The following is a 12,949-nucleotide window of genomic DNA, read 5'->3' as shown; positions in this document are numbered from 1 at the left end:
ACTCAGTAGGAGGAAAGAACTAGGGGGAAACATAAAAGTTTACTAGGACTGGACCTGCCCTCGGCAGGTGGGGACATTGAAGCAGGGGACCGATCCCCACATCAGGGTAACTGTCTGAGTCAGAGGAGAAACATTGAAGGCTGAGAGTGAAACAACTGATCTGTGGCTGAATGAGAAAAAGACAGTCCTTGCTGCAGCTGTTGACTGTGGAGAGACCCCCCTCCCTTCCCTAAGGGAAGGTGATGGAGGAGATTGTGGTGGGAAATGCCTGTGGAAGAAAGCCAGGCAACCATGGAAGCAAGGCAATACTGCGGAATCACATGTAGCGGGTGGAACCATCACCATAGCCTCTCTCTCCCCACAAGGCCAGCATCAGCAGCTGATCAATAGAGGCGGCCCATCAAATGCCTGAACCACAGAACGGAAGAGTAGGACCCCACCCAGGGTATCCTTTAAGTGACTGATGCCACAAACTACAGAATAGGACCCCATCCAGGGAGGCCCCATTCTATGTGTTTGATGCCCCAAATGACAGAGAAGGACTTCAGGCAAGGGAGTCCTCTAAGCACCTGAATGGGCGGAGCTACAGACAAAGACTGGCCAAAGACACCTTCTGATAGCCAGCTATCAGAGGCTCAAAAAAAAGACTCTGATAGGACCACAGCCCCAACAGCTGAAGCAGTCTGTGTCCCTGCACACTTGATGCCACCAGGGTCCCCGTGACCCGAGCAACTGCGCCACCTACACACTCAACTCTCATTGGCTCAGAGCTGCCACAGGCAAAAAAAAAATCTTGCGCCTACGCACACGGGGTCGCTTTGTGTACTGCTTGTGTCCAATACGGGTTGGCAAATACTGGTTGCCATACCCTTCTAGAGCACTGTATTTCCTGCTGCACTTGCCACCAATCCCGAGTACCTGGTGCTGGCAGAACCCCTGCAAACTAAGCATCTGCACCACCTCTGCACCTGGCCCTCATAGGGGCAGATCCAAATCCTTTAAGGCAGCCTCAGGAGTAAACCCCAGTGAACGACCCACAGGCAGAGGTGGAAATAAAACCACAATTGAAACCCAGGGGCAGTGCAGCTAAGGAAGAACACCCAAAACTTTCCCGTCAGCTATACAAGCTGCAGATTAAACCCACACAATCAACTAGGCAGACTCTGTGTATATGGAATATATAAAAGGACATTGAGAGCTCCCCCCCACACACACAAATGCAATAGTTCTGATAGCTGTGGACACTGGAGGCAAGAACACACAGGAGGAGGACCAGATTAGAATCTGAGCAGCCCCCACAGCAGGTCCAGGGACCAGCACAGTGGTGGAGGGCATCCTAGGGAGGTGAGGTAGTGTGACTCCCAGTGAGGGAAAGGATCCTGACAGCAGGGACTCAAGAAAAACATTTATTATTCTTATGTTTTGACTTATTCTGTAGTTTCCTTTGGATTTTTTTTCTTTCTTCCTTCCACCCCTCTGTTGTAGTTGTCAATTTTATTGGCACTATGAAATCTAATTAAACTCTTGAGATTTTTTCCTTCCAACCACATTTTTATTGTTGTTATAAACCTCTGCCTCTCCCTTGGGCTTCTGCAGTCCCGTGGAGCTTTTTTTTTTTGCTTTTGCTTTCCTCCTTTTTTTGTTCTTTTCTCTTTTACTAAATTTTTAATTTTTTAAACCTAGCATTATTTTTTCTACATTTATTCCATTGCTTTTCCTACTGTTCTTTTCCCCTTGCAGTTAATCTTTAATGTATATAAATCTTTGTTGTCTAGTTCTATTTAGCTTTGCATATCTATTCTTTCTTTCCATTCCTTTCAACACATTTGTTAATTTTGTTTTTATCGCTTTATTCCCCAACTTGCACCTTGCTTTAGTTTTGTTTTCAGTTTGTGCTTTAGTTAGTTTTGTCCTTAACTGATAGATATAATTTTTGGTTTCCTTGTTCAACAGGTCAATTTATTGTACATTATTTTTGTTGGACTGTTTTGATTTTGCTTATGGGTATATATGTATATGTCTATATTCCATTATTTTAATTATTATTTGCCTGATTTTGTAACTGCCATTTGTCTGGGATTCATCTTTGGTTTCTCTTTTTAGGGTATCTGGTTTAATCTCACCCAATAACAAACCATTTGTGGAATCTTCGTTCCTGACCAGAGATCAAGCCCTGAGTTTTTGGAGTGGGAGCACTGGTTTGAACCCTGGACTACCAGAGAACTAACCCTAAGGAATATCAAATACTGAGAACTCTCACAAAGGAAACCAATTAAATACAAGACCTGGCATCACTCAACCACCAGTAGCACCCTGTGCAGAATGCCTCGTTCAAACAACAAACATCACAAAAATACAAACCCAATCGTCAACAGACAGGATGACGACTTCACTCACCGTGCCCATCAGAGGAAAAACAAAAAACACAGCATAAATTTCACCCTATATGAAGCTTATACAAACCACTGCATCAACCTTAGAGGGCAGAAACCAAAAGGGAGAAAGAATTTGACCTTGAAGCCTGAGAAAAGGAGACTTCAAACACAAGAAGTTTCAAAAAAATAATGAAAAGGCAGAGAAATACTACAAAAATAAAGGAACAAACTAGAAACACGGAAGTCCAAATAAATGAAGAGGAAATAGGCAAACTACCTGAAAAACATAATCAAAATGTTGAAAACAGAATGGAGAAAATGCAAGAACCAATTAACAAAGACCTAGAAGAATTAAAGAATAAACAGAGACAACACAATTACTGAAATTAAAAATACTCTACAAGGAATCAATAGCAGACTATCTGGAGAACAAATAAGTAAATTGGAAGATAAAATGGTGGAAATAACTTCTGAAGAGCAGAATAAAGGAAAAAGAATGAAAAGAACTGAGGATAGCCTCAAAGACCTCTGGGACTGTATCAAACGTACCAACATTCAAATCACAGGGGTCCCAGAGGAGGAAGAGAAAAAGAAAGGGTATGAGAAAATTTCTGAAAGGATTACAGCTGAAAATTTCCCCAACATGGAAAATGAAATAGTCAATCAGGTCCAAGAGGCACAAAGAGTCCCATATAGGATAAACCAAAGGAGAAATACACCAAGAAACATACTAATCAAACTAACAAAGATTAAACACAAAGAAAAATATTAAAAGCAGCAAGAGAAAAGCAACAAGTAACATACAAGGGAAACCCCATACGTTTAAGAGCTGATTTTGCAGCAGAAACTCTTCAGGCCAGAAGGGGATGGCAGGACATATTTAAAGTAAAGAAAGGGAAAAATTCTACAAGCAAAATTATTCTACCCAGCAAGGATCTCATTCAAAATTCATAAAGAAATAAAAAGCTTTTCAGACAAGCAAAAGTTAAGAGAATTCAGTACCACCAAACCAGCTTTACAATAAATGTGGAAGGGACTTATATAGTTAAGAAATACAAGAAAAGAAAAAGATCTACAAAATCAACGCCAAACACTTAAGAAAATGGCAATAGGAATATATATATCGAGAAGGAGAGTTATGACCAACCTAGATAGTATATTTAAAAGCAGAGACATAACTTTGTCAACAAAGGTCCGTCTAGTCAAGGCTATGGTTTTTCCCATGGTTGTGTATGGATGTGAGAGTTGGACTGTGAAGAGAGCTGAGTGCTGAAGAATTGATGCTTTTGAACTGTGGTGTTGGAGAAGACTCTTGAGAGTCCCTTGGACTGCAAGGAGATCCAACCAGTCTATCCTAAAGGAGATCAGTCCTGGGTGTTCTTTGGAAAGACTGATGTTGAAGCTGAAACTCCAATACTTTGGCCATCTCATGCGAAGAGCTGACTCACTGGAAAAGACCCTAATGCTGGGAAGGATTAAGGGCAGGAACAGAAGGGGATGACAGAGGATGAGATGGCTGGATGGCATCACCGACTTGATGGACATGAGTTTGGGTAGATTACAGGAGTTAATGATGGACAGGGAGGCCTGGCATGCTGTGATTCACGGGGTTGCAAAGAGTCAGAGACGACTGAGCGACTGAACTGAACTGAACTTTAAATGTAAATGGATTAAGTGCTCCAACTGAAAGACACAGACTGGCTGAATGGAAACAAAAACAAAACCCACATATATGCTGTCTACAAGAAACCCACTTCAGACCTAAAGACACATACAGATGGAAAGTGAGAGGATGGAAAAATACACTCCATGCAAATGGGAAGCAAAAGAAAGGCTGGAGTAGCAATCCTCATATCAGACAAAATAGACCTTAAAATAAAGAAGATTACAAGAGATAAGGAAGGACACTACATAATGATCAAGGGATGAATCCAAGAGGAAGACATAACTGTAAATATCTATGCACCCAACATAGGAGCACCTCAATACATAAGACAAACACTGCTGCTGCTGCTAAGTCGCCTCAGTCGTGTCCGACTCTGTGCAACCCCATAGACGGCAGCCCACCAGGCTCCCCCGTCCCTGGGATTCTCCAAGCAAGAACACTGGAGTGGCTTGCCATTTCCTTCTCCAATGCATGAAAGTGAAAAGTGAAAGTGAAGTCGCTCAGTCGTGTCCGACTCCTAGCAATCCCATGGACCGCAGCCTACCAGGCTCCTCCGTCCATGGGATTTGCCAGGCAAGAGTACTGGAGTGGGTTGCCATTGTTTGAAACACTAAAAGACATAAAAGGAGAAATTGACAGTAACACAATAATAGTAGGAGATTTGAACATCCCACTCCCACCAATGGACAGATCATCAAAACAGAAAATTAACAAGGAAACACAAGTCTTGAATGATACATTAGATGAGAAGGATCTCATTGATATCTTCAGGACATTCCATCCAAATGCAGAAGAATACATCTTCTTCTCAAGTGCACATGGAACATTCTCCAAGATAGACCACATCTTGGGTCACAAATCAAACCTCAGTTAATTTAAGAAAACTGAAACCGTATCAAGCATGTTCTCCAACCACAACGCTTTGAGACCAGATACCAATTACAAGAAAAAAAATGTAAGAAAAAGAAACACATGGAGATTAAACAACACGTTTCTAAATAACCAATAGGTTACTGAAGAAATCAAAAGGGAAATAAAAAAATTTCTAGAAACAAATGACAAAGAAAACACGACAACTCAAAAGCTATGGTATGCAGCAAAAGCTGTTCTAAGAGGGAAGTTTATAGCAATACAATCCCACCCCAAGAAACAAGAAAAACATCGAACAGACAACCTAACTTTACACCTAAAACAACTGGAAGTCCTAGCTACAGCGATCAGAGAAGAAAAATAAATAAAAGGAATCCAGATCGGAAGGGAACAACTAAAGCTCTCACTGTTTTCAGATGACATAAAAAACCCAAAAGACAGTATCAGAAAATTACTAGAGCTAATCAGTGAATTTAGCAAAGTCAAAGGCTACAAAATCAATACACAGAAATTACTTTATTTCTATATACTAATGATGAAAAATCAGAAAGAGAAATTAAGGAATCAATCCCATTCACCATTGCAACAAAATCAAATTAAATATCTAGAAATAAACTTAGCTAAGGAGACAAAAGAAGTGTACACAAAAATTACAGGACACTAATGAAACAAATCAAAGACAACATAAACAGATGGAGAGATATTCGATGTTCCTGGGTAGGAAGAATCAACATTGAGAAAATGACTATACTACCAAATGCAATCTATAGATTCAAGGCGATCCCTATCAAATTACCAATGACTTTTCCACAGAACTAGAACAAAAAATTTCACAGTTCATATGGAAACACAAAAGACCCCAAATAGCCAAACCAGTCTTGAGAAAGAAGAATGGAGCTGGAGGAATCAACTTCCTGACTTCAGATTATACTACAAAGCTGCATTCATCAAGACAGTATAGCACTGGCACAAAAACAGAAACGCAGACCAATGGAACAACATAGAAAGCCCAGAGATAAACCCAGGCACCTGTGGGTACCTTATTTTTGACAAACAAGGCAAGAATATAAAAGGGGGCAAAGACAGACTCTTCAATCAATGGTGCTGGGAAAACTGAACAGCGACATGTAAAATAATGAAATTAGAACACTTCCTAACAACATACACAAAGATAAATTCAAAATGGATTAAAGACCTAAATGTAAGACCAGAAATTATAAAACTTTTAGAGCAAAACATAGAACACTCAATGACATAAATCAAAGAAAGATCCTCTATGATCCACCCACTAGAGTAATGGAAATAAAAACAAAAGTAAACAAGTGGGACCTGATTAAACTTAAAAGCTTTTGCACAGCAAAGAAAACTATAAGCAAAGTAAAAGACAACCCTCAGAATGGGAGAAAATAAAAGCAAATGAAACAACTGACAAAGGATTAACTTTCAAAGTATACAAGCAGCTCATACAACTCAATACCAGAAATACAAACAACCCAATCAAAAAGAGGCAGAAAGACCTATACAAACTTTTCTCCAAGGAAGACATACAGACAGCTAACAAACACATGAAAAGGTGCTGAACACTGCACATATTAGAGAAATGCAAATCAAAACTACATGAGGTATTACCTCACATGGGTCAGAACAGCCATCATCAAAAATCTACAAACAATAAATGCTGAAGAGGTTTGGAGAAAAGGGAACAGTCTTGCACTGTAAATGAAAACAGTCACTATGGAAGACGGTATGGAGATTCCTTAAAAACTAGGAATAAAATCACCATCTGACTCAGGAATCCCATTCCTAGGCACATACCCCGAGGAAAGCAAAATTGAAAAAGACACATGTATTCCACTGCTCACTACAGCACTATTTACAATAGCTAGAACATGGAAGCAACCTAGATGTCCATCCACAGATGAATGGATAAAGAAGTTGTGGTACATATACACAATACAATATTACTCAGCCATAAAAAAGAACACATTTGAGTCAGTTCTAATGAGGTGGAGGAACCTAGAACCTATTATACAGAGTGAAGTAAGTCAGAAAGAGAAAGATAAATATCATATTCTAACACACATATATGGAATGTAGAAAAATAATACTGAAGAATTTATTTTCCAAAGCAAACCATTCAATATCATGGTAATCCAGGTCTATGCCCCGACCAGGAATGCTGAAAAAGCTGAAGTTGAACAGTTCTATGAAGACCTACAGGACCTTTTAGACTAACACCTAAAAAAGATTTCCTTTTCATTATAGAGGACTGGAATGGAAAAGCAGGAAGTCAAGAAACACTTGGAGTAACAGGCAAATTTGACCTTGGAGTACAGAATGAAGCAGGGCAAAGGCTAACAGAGTTTTGCCAAGAGAACACACTGGTCATAGCAAACACCCTCTTCCAACAACACAAGAGAAGACTCTACACATGGACATCACCAGATGGCCAACTCTGAAATCAGACTGATTATATTCTTTGCAGCCAAGATGGAGAAGCTCTATACAGTCAGCAAAAACAAGACTGGGAGCTGACTATGGCTCAGATCATGAACTCCTTATTGCCAAATTCAGACTTAAATTGAAGAAAGTGGGGGAAACCACTAGACCATTCAGCTTTGACCTAAATCAAATCCCTTATCATTATACAGTGGAAGTGAGAAATAGATATAAGGGACTAGATCTGATAGACAGAGTGCCTGATGAACTAAAGACATAGGTTCGTGACACTGTACAGGAGACAGGGAGCAAAACCATCCCCAACAAAAAGAAATGCAAAAAAAGAAAAATGGCTGTCTGAAGAGGCCTTACAAACAACTGTGAAAAGAAGAGAAGCAAAAAGCAAAGGAGAAAAGGAAAGATTTGAATGCAGAGTTCCAAAGAATAGCAAGGAGAGATAAGAAAGCCTTCCTCAGTGATCAATGAAAAGAAATAGAGGAAAACAATAGAATGGGAAAGACTAGAGATCTCTTCAAGAAAATTGGAGATACCAAGGGAACATTTCATGCAAAGAAGGGCTCAAAAAAGTACAGAAATGGTATGGACCAGACAGAAGCAAAAGATATTAAGAAGAGGTAGCAAGAATACACACAAGAACTGTACAAAAAAGATCTTCACGACCCAGATAATCACAATTGTGTGATCACTCACCTAGAGCCAGACACCCAGGAATGTGAAGGCAAGTGGGCCTTAGGAAGCATCACTATTAACAAAGCTAGTGGAGGTGATGGAATTCCAGTTGAGCTATTCCAAATCCTGAAAGATGATGCTGTGAAAGTGCTGTACTCAATATGCCAGCAAATTTGGAAAACTCAGCAGTGACCACAGGACTGGAAAAGGTCAGTTTTCATTCCAGTCCCAAAGAAAGGCAATGCCAAAGAATGCTCAAACTACTACACAATTGCACTCATCTCACATGCTAGTAAAATAATGCTCAAAATTCTCCAAGCCAGGCTTCAGCAATATGTGAACTGTGAAATTCCAGATGTTCAAGCTGGTTTTAGAAAAGGCAGAGAAACCAGAGATCAAATTGCCAACATCCACTGGATCATCAAAAAAGCAAGAAAGTTCCAGAAAAACATCTACTGCTTTATTGACTATGCCAGAGCCTTTGACTGTATGGATCACAATAAACTGTGGAAAATTCTGAAAGAGATGGGAATCCTAGACCAACTGACCTGCCCTTTGAGAAACCTGTATGCAGGTCAGGAAGCAACAGTTAGAACTGGACATGGAACAACGGACTGATTCCAAACAGGAAAAGGAGTACATCAAGGCTGTATATTGTCACCCTGCTTATTTAACTTATATGCAGAGTGTATCGTGAGAAATGTGCGGCTGGAAGAAGCACAAGCTGGAATCAAGATTCCTGAGAGAAATATCAATAAGCACAGATATACAGATGACACCCTCCTTATGGCAGAAAGCAAAGAGGAACTAAAGAGCCTCTTGATGAAGGTGAAAGAGGAGAGTGAAAAAGTTGGCTTTAAGCTCAACATTCAGAAAACTAAGATCATGGCATCCGGTCCCATCACTTCATGGGAAATAGATGGGGAAACAGTGGAAACAGTGGCTGACTTTGTTTTTCTGGGCTCCAAAATCACTGCAGATGGTGAGTACAGCCATGAAATTAAAAGGAAAGTTATGACCAACCTAGACAGCATATTAATAAGCAGAGACATTACTTTGTCAACAAAGGTCCGTCTAGTCAGGCTATGGTTTTTCCAGTGGTCATGTATGGATGTGAGAGTTGGACTGTAAAGAAAGCTGAGCACAATAGAATTGATGCTTTTGAACTGTGGTGTTGGAGAAGACTCTTGAGAGTCTCTTGGACTGCAAGGAGATCCAACCAGTCCATCCTAAAGGAGATCAGTCCTAGGTGTTCATTCTAAGGACTGGTATTTAAGCTGACAGTCCAATACTTTGGCCCCTGATGCGAAGAGATGACTGATTTGTTAAGACCCTGATGCTGGCAAAGAGTGAAGGCAGGAGGAAAAGGGGATGACAGAGGATGAGATGGTTGGATGGATGGCATCACCAACTCAATGGACATGAGTTTGTGTACGCTCTGGGAGTTGGTGATGGACAGGGAGGCCTGGTGTGCTGCAGTTTTGGGGTCACAAAAGGTTGGACATTACTGAGCAACTGAACTGAATGGAGAAACAGACATAGAAAATAGACTCATGAACATAGGTAGAGGGGAGAAGGTGAGATGTATGGGAAGAGTAACATGGATCTTACATTACCATATGTAAAATAGAGAGCCAATGGGAATCTGTTGTTTTGCTCAGGAAACTCAAACAAGAGCTCTGTACCAACCTAGAGGGATGGGATGTGAAGGGAATTGGGAGGGAAGTTCAAAAGGGAGGGGATATATGCATACCTATGGCTGATTCATGTTGAGATTTGACAGAAAACAACAAAATTCTGTAACGTAATTATCCATCAATTATAAAATAAATTTTTTTTAAAAATGAAAAAAAATATTTTTACAAAAACAGAAAAGAAAAAAAAGATCAACATTCAATGCATTCTAGTTTATATACATGAGCTACTATCTCTTTTCTGACCAAGGTATGTTTACATAACTTGTACATACAAAATGACTTATGTCCCCAAACAATAATTTTTAACCAACAAAAGATATATCAATAAGGATTTAAAAGTTACCTCCATGGGCTTTAGCTGAGCATTTAGATTGAAACAAGGAACTTCCTGGAACCACTCCCACGATAAATTTCGCTCAACCATCACCTCAAGATTTAATGGCAATAGTAGATCCAGTACTTCCTGGTATGCATCATTAATATATTGAGTCCTGTGAGTAGAAATAAAATTGTTTTTAATAAATTTCATACAGTATCAGAAAAAATTAATCATTTTATATATAAATAAAAGAAATAAATAATTTTGTGTGTGTGCAGAGGAAAATAGAATCAAATAGTCTTTCCATGAAAAATGAGAGATGTTCCACCTCCCTAGAAACCTAGGTGACTTTTCTCTGAGCTGAAGTTCTCTGTGTTAAAGAAAAATAAAACTTTTAAATAGGATTTTTATAATATATTAAAAAGTGCCAAAAATATACATGTTGGACAATAAACTCTTAAAATGAGAATGTTCTCTACATAAAACATAAAATGCATTATACAAGACCTTAATATGAAAACATTTAAATTCACAGATTTACACATATTAGAAGATTACTACATATCCCTTTACTTTATAAGAAACTAGTCTGCAAATATGAAATTTCTATTTTTGCAGATCAAATACAGTTGAATATGTATAATTTTATATTAAGGTGTACCATATTTGCCTTTCCAAGTCCGTGTAAGGGTAGGACTGAGCCTCAGGAATTATGAAAAGACTAGTTGGTTACCAAACGCCTTTCAACTAACATGAGACCAAAGCAGCCTCCCAATATACCTTCAAATGACAACCTCAAAGTGGTCCTCCTAAATAATACATCTACACTTTAATTGGTATCAATCATGTGGCACTGGAATGGCAGCTGCGTGGCGCTGGAGTGGTGGTGAGGAGATACCCCACATCCAAGGTCAGAGAAACCCCAGTAAGACTGTAGGCACTGGAGTGGCCGTGAGGAGATACCCCACGCCCAAGGGCAAAGGAGAAGCCCCAGAAAAACAGTAGGAGAGGCGAATTCGTGTTTATTTTTTTTTAATTTTATTTTATTTTTAAACTTTACATAATTGTATTAGTTTTGCCAAATATCAAAATGAATCCGCCACCGGTATACATGTGTTCCCCATCCTGAACCCTCCTCCCTCCTCCCTCCCCATACCATCCCTCTGGGTCGTCCCAGTGCTCTAGCCCCAAGCATCCAGTATCGTGCATCGAACCTGGACTGGCATCTCGTTTCATACATGATATTTTACATGTTTCAATGTCATTCTCCCAAATCTTCCCACCCTCTCCCTCTCCCACAGAGCCCATAAGACTGTTCTATACATCAGTGTCTCTTTTGCTGTCTCGTACACAGGGTTATTGTTACCATCTTTCTAAATTCCATATATATGCGTTAGTATACTGTATTGGTGTTTTTTCTTCTGGCTTACTTCACTCTGTATAATAGGCTCCAGTTTCATCCACCTCATTAGAACTGATTCAAATGTATTCTTTTTAATGGCTGAGTAATACTCCATTGTGTATATGTACCACAGCTTTCTTATCCATTCATCTGTTGATGGACATCTAGGTTGCTTCCATGTCCTGGCTATTATAAACAGTGCTGCGATGAACATTGGGGTACACGTGTCTCTTTCCCTTCTGGTTTCCTCAGTGTGTATGCCCAGCAGTGGGATTGCTGGATCATAAGGCAGTTCTATTTCCAGTTTTTTAAGGAATCTCCACACTGTTCTCCATAGTGGCTGGAAACCCCATTCCCACCAGAGACGCTCAGAGGGCTCAAACAAACCTCGTGCACACCAGGACCCAGGGTCCCCACAGAAACTGAGTCAGGACTGTGTTTGACTGTCTCCTGTGGAGACGGTCAGCAGTGGACTGCCACAGGGATTGGAGCTCTGGGTTCAGCAGACTTGGGTACTAAGCTCTCTTAGAGGAGGTCACCACTGACCCCACCATAAAGCTGCCAGAACTTGCACAGGACTGGGAAATAGACTCTTGGAGGGCACAAACAGAACCTTGTATGCACCAGGACTCAGAAGAAATGAGCAGTGACCCCCATGACTCTGACCCAGACTTTCCCAGAGTGTCCAGGAGTCTCCAGCAGAGGTGTGGGTCGGTGGTGGCCTCCTTCAGGGTTACGGGCAGTGAGTATAGCAGTATATGCACAGGATCATCCAAAGGAGGTGCCCATTATCTTCATTACCTCCACCATAGTTTGGGCCCAGGTAAACAGCAAAGAGGGAATACAGTTCCACCCATCAACAGAAAATTAGATTAAAGATTTACTGAGCATGGCCCTGCTCATCAGAACAAGACCCAGTTTCCCCCCTCAGTCAGTCTCTCCCATCAGGAAGCTTCCATAAAGCCTCTTAATCTTCTTCATCAGAGGGCAGACAGACTGAAAACCACAATCACAGAAAACTAACCAATCTGATCACATGGACCACAGCTGGTCTAACTGAATGAAACTATGAGTGATGCTGTGTAGGGCCACCCAAAACGGACAAACATGATGGAGAGTTCTGACAAAACGTGGTCCACTGGAGAAGGGAACGGCAAACCACTTCAGTACTCTTGCCTTAAGAACCTCATGAACAGTATGAAAAGGCAAGAAGATAGGACACTGAAAAATAAACTCCCCAGGTCGGTAGGTGCCCAATATGCTACTGGAGATCAGTGGAGAAATAACTCCAGAAAGAATGAAGAAATGGAGCTAAAGCAAAAACAGCACACAGTTGTGGATGTGATGGGTGACAGAAGAAAAGTCCGATGTTATAAAGAATAATACTGTATAGGAACCTGGAACGTTAGGTCCATGAATCTTGCAAGGCATACCGGAAGTGGTCAAACAGGAGACAGCAAGAGTGACCATTGATATTTTAGGAATCAGCCA

At 40.4% G+C, this 12,949-nt stretch overlaps 1 protein-coding gene across 2 annotated transcripts in view; it reads right to left on the bottom strand.

Annotated features, from left to right (window-relative positions):
- The window catches only part of VPS13A (vacuolar protein sorting 13 homolog A), a 276,405-nt gene that overhangs the window by 119,084 nt on the left and 144,372 nt on the right, over nt 1-12,949 (bottom strand). For both annotated transcript variants that reach the window (XM_024996187.2, XM_059889554.1), the window contains exon 34: nt 10,081-10,228. In XM_024996187.2, the coding sequence (XP_024851955.1) occupies nt 10,081-10,228 (148 nt within the window). The remainder of the gene's footprint in view (nt 1-10,080; nt 10,229-12,949) is intronic.

The sequence above is a fragment of the Bos taurus genome, chromosome 8, assembly GCF_002263795.3.
Source record: "Bos taurus isolate L1 Dominette 01449 registration number 42190680 breed Hereford chromosome 8, ARS-UCD2.0, whole genome shotgun sequence".
Classification (NCBI taxonomy): domain Eukaryota; kingdom Metazoa; phylum Chordata; class Mammalia; order Artiodactyla; family Bovidae; genus Bos; species Bos taurus.
The sequence above is the reverse complement of the archived record's forward strand: the minus strand, read 5'-3'. Positions and strand labels throughout refer to the sequence as shown.